The sequence below is a fragment of the Rhagoletis zephyria genome, unplaced genomic scaffold (genome assembly GCF_001687245.7).
Source record: "Rhagoletis zephyria isolate East Lansing unplaced genomic scaffold, Rhagoletis_zephyria_1.1 Rzeph_scaffold_32175, whole genome shotgun sequence".
Lineage (NCBI taxonomy): Eukaryota > Metazoa > Arthropoda > Insecta > Diptera > Tephritidae > Rhagoletis > Rhagoletis zephyria.
In genome coordinates this window covers 1-3,976 of record NW_016189230.1, presented here as the reverse complement: position 1 = coordinate 3,976, position 3,976 = coordinate 1, and the positions used below count along the sequence as shown (strand labels likewise).

The window sequence follows — 3,976 nt, the reverse complement described above, 5'->3', positions numbered from 1 at the left end:
TCTCCTTCTGGTGCGCCTGAAAGTCGTGCACCGTGCTGTCCTGCGACATCGACCAGATCTTCAGCGTCATGTCGTCGGAGCAGGAGGCGAGCAGGCGGCCACTGGGACACCACTTGATGGCGTTCACCTCGTTTATGTGGCCGACGAAGGTCTTCACCNTTCACCTCGTTTATGTGGCCGACGAAGGTCTTCACTGGGCGGTCGCTGCCCAGCTTGCACACGTGAATGCACTGGTCGGTGGAGCAGGAGGCGAAGGAGTGGTTCGTCTGGAAAAATGGTGGTGGTGAAAATTAGGTAACAAAGTAAACATCAACAAACGTTATCCCCTACCTGCCAGTCAACATCCAAGGCGGGCGCATTGTGAAAGGCAAACTGCTGCGTACAGGTGCCCGAGGAGGCGTCCCAGATGATGGTCTACACATTGAATGGAATCAAGATAAGAAAGGGAAATAAACACACTAAATGCACCCTCCCAAAAGCCTACCGTCTTATCGACTCCGGCGCTGAGAATGTAGTTGCCCTTCTTGTTCCACTTGAGCGCAAAGATGGGCCCCTTGTGCTGGCCGAGCGTCGAGGCGAGCCGTCCCTCGGTGGTCCAGATGCGGGCAAAGCCGTCGTAGCTGCCGGTGGCCAGCAGCGTCCCGTCGCTGTTCCAGTCCAGCGAGGTGACGTCCTTGTTCGAGGGCACCTCCGCTCCACTGTGGAACACAAAAGAAGAGAGGTCATTAGTCGTAAAAAAACACAGCAAAAATCAAACTCACCCTCGCTGAATGCAGTGTCGGAGAATGAGGTGATTGTTGGGGTCGTGCATGTTCCAGATGCGGGCGGTGGAGTCACCCGAGCCCGAGGCGAGCAGATCAGAGGTGGGATTCCACGCGCAGATGAACACCTCCGACTCGTGGCCGCGCAGGGTGGTCGCCCGCGAGGCGGGAATCTCAATGCCGTTCACCGGCTCGCCCAAACCGCCCGAGCCAAGCGAGCTGGCNAGAGGCAGAAGGATTTGCAGCTGAGGAGGAAGAGGCAGCGGCGGCGGCGGCAGCGGCCGCTGCGGCCACCGCAGCAGACATGCTCCCCGACAGGGACAGCTGCTGCTGCTGCTGAGGTCCTCCGAGGACGTTTGGATTTCCGGCCATTTGCTGGTTCATCGCATTCTGCTGCTGCTGCTGCTGCTGTGAGAGGATGCCGGGGCTGTTTGACTGCGAGGGCTGCAGACTAGACGACTGCTGCTGCTGCTGCTGCGGCGGTCCGCTGATTATGCCCGAGGCGGTGATGATCGTGCCGGGTGTGTTTGAGCGCGAATTTCCACCACCACCCGAGTTGACCAGCTGCTGCTGCTGTTGCTGCTGCTGGCCACCCAAACCGGCCACCACGGCTGCTCCAGCAGCTGAGCTGGACATCGAGCTGTTCAGCGACATCGAGACAACCACGGGCGTGCAGTTGGCTCCAGGCTGAAGTTGCTGCTGTTGCTGATGCTGTTGCTGCTGCTGAGAAGGTCCGTCCACTTCCATTCGGCTGATCTGATTTGAGGACGAGGCTGAAGAGGACGCTGAAGTGGCTGGAGCCGAAGACTGCAGAGCGCTGCCATTTTGAAGTGCACTCGTTGAGCTGCCCCCGCTGCCGCCCTCCTCCTTCATTGTGATGTCCGTCTTGATGTCGAGGCTGTTGACGCCTCCGGTTCCATTGGTACTTCCGCCGCCGCCACCGCCGGCTCCGGCTGAGCCACCGCCACCGCTTCCTCCGGCGCCGCTGCCGTCCCCTCCGCCGCGGCCATTGGTGGCCGAGGAGGAGCCATTACTATTGCAGTTGGTCGTCGGGTTGTTGCTCGACGAAGTCGGCGGCGGCTTGATGTCTCTGATGTTGGCGAAGCGCTCGCGAACGTCCGGCATGACGGCGTCAATCAGCGAGAGCGCCTCGATCTGCCGCTCCGAGCCGTCGTCGGTGGCGCTCAGCTCCGCCTCGGTGTACTGGATGCCTGTGGTGGTGGTGGTGATAGTGGAAAGGTTAGTTCGCTAATTAGAAATCGAAAACCCATCATCAGTAGATGGCTGCTAACCTTTCTGAATGATGGAGATGAGGGCCGCCGGTGGAATGAGCGCTCCATTGATGTTCGAGTTGACGGTGTGCGACTCGAGGCCGAAGACGAAGGCGCTGTGCACGAAGCCCGATTCCTGCAGGTACCGGTAGATGAGGTAGTTGACCTGGGGAATGGAGGGAGAAGAAGAATAACAATTCCGGTTAGAATCCACTTACAAAACACTCGATGACAACACAGAGCACAAAAAGCCCAAAATGAACCTACCTCATCCGAAGAGAAACTCATGGTGAGGCGTTCCTACAGCTGAGTCTCTCTCTCACTCTTCTTTCGTTGTTGTTTCCACTTCTTCCACTTCTTCCTCTCTGTTGTTGGTGTCTTGAAGACGGCGACGAGGTTCACTACTACCACCAGCACAGTGCAGCAGCTGCAGTAGTAGCTTGTCAGATGAGAGCGCCCGATGAGTGCGAGTGAGCCGCGCAGACACAGACTGTGACTGAGACGGCGGCAGCGGCAGCAGACGCGTGAGCATGGACAGAGGAGAGAGAGAGAGATAGAGCAAGAGCGAGGAAGATTCATCATAGACACTCTCCGGCTACAAACAGAGAGAGAGGGTGAGCGGGGCTCCAGTGGCGCCACCTGCTGCACAGTGGAGGCAGCGGCCAGCCAGCCCGCCTTTTCCGATGATGCAATCGGAGTGGCAGTCATCCGAGTCGCGCGCGCGCTGGTCACGACTCAAGGCAAATCAAATCAACCAGTCAATCAGTCTCTGAGGAATTTCTATTTTGTAGATTGGATGAGAGTACTCAAACGTATGCGTTTTCCAATGACAATGATAGCGTGTATGTACTGATGATCAGCAGTAAATGGCGAGTAAAGTGAGTAGCAGTGAGTTAGAGCAGCCCCTGTCGCTTCAGGTCCTCGTAGGTCTTCTTGGTGACGACGTTGCCGGCGTTGTCCTCGTACTCCTCCTCATTCGACGCCTGGAACTTCTCCTTGTGCTTCTCGCTCTTCAGCTTCTCCCACAGGGCGAGGGCGTCCTCGATCTTGGTGATGTTGGCAAAGTGGGCGGTGTTGGGGATGCCCAGGCAGCGCATGCCGTGGGCGTGCCGCCACTCAGCAAAGTGCTTCTGAAAGGCCTTCGGCCCCTTGTACTGCGCATTGCCGCAGATCTCGCAGACGTAGCTGATGTTGAGGCCGTGCAGCTTGTAGAGCCAGTAGGGAATCGGCTTGCCGTCCCAGCCCAGCGGCAGGTTCTTTGGATTGTAGATGACGTCGCTCTCCTCGTCCTCCTCAGAGTCGGAGTCCTCCACCTCCTCGTCGGACTCCTCGCGTTCGCCAGCGGTTCGCGCCTGCTTCCGCTGGACGTTCTCCTTTGTGGTTTGGCGCTGAAATAGAAACAAAAGATTAGAAATGGAACATCAGAATCACCTCATCCCATCCAAATTACCTGTTCATCGAGAATGTCAATGTACTTGTAGATCTGCACCTCCATGAAGGCAATTGCCTTCTGCTTGGCCACGTCGCTGAAGATGCCGCCCTTCTTCTTCGCAAACAACGACGGTTCAATCTCATCCGCCGTTTTGCCCTTCGTCTTCCACAGCCGCTCTGCCCTCTCTTCCAGGCTGCCGCCGCACTTTAGGCCCAGGGCGATCAGGGCCGATTTGAGGCGGTCCAGGCCCAAAGAGGCGAGCTCTTCACGAGAACTGAAAGCGCTCAGGTCGAGAGCGGCGCCGGTGTTGGAAAGGGCTCCGGTGGTCTCCTTCGGCCAGCCGGGCACCTTGCCCGTCTCCCACATCTGCTCAAAGTCGTCCTTCAGTTTGGTGATGATCTAGGTTTAGGGGTAAAGGAAAGGGTTAAAGTGAGCTAATTTAGAACCTAAATCAAACTTACGTCATTGAGCGGCATGAGCGGCTTGACGCGGACGATGTAGCCCTCGAGGTA

The 3,976-nt window shown here is 57.4% G+C and overlaps 2 protein-coding genes across 2 annotated transcripts; both read right to left on the bottom strand.

Annotated features, from left to right (window-relative positions):
- Positions 1–7: 7 nt before the first annotated feature.
- LOC108353915 (F-box-like/WD repeat-containing protein TBL1Y) lies at positions 8–2,320 on the bottom strand (the record flags this gene model as incomplete). The annotated part of the gene is made up of 8 exons (XM_017605106.1): positions 2,300–2,320; positions 2,054–2,198; positions 1,138–1,972; positions 762–980; positions 485–698; positions 331–414; positions 165–266; positions 8–127 (listed from the first exon to the last, which is right to left on the bottom strand). Coding segments are annotated over exons 1-8 (1,740 nt in total), but the record flags the coding sequence as incomplete, so codon positions are not given.
- Positions 2,321–2,925: 605 nt separating this feature from the next.
- LOC108353914 (splicing factor 3A subunit 3-like) lies at positions 2,926–3,973 on the bottom strand (the record flags this gene model as incomplete). Its single annotated transcript, XM_017605105.1, has 3 exons — positions 2,926–3,420; positions 3,483–3,863; positions 3,926–3,973. Coding segments are annotated over 3 exons (924 nt in total), but the record flags the coding sequence as incomplete, so codon positions are not given.
- Between the last annotated feature and the right edge of the window lie 3 nt (positions 3,974–3,976).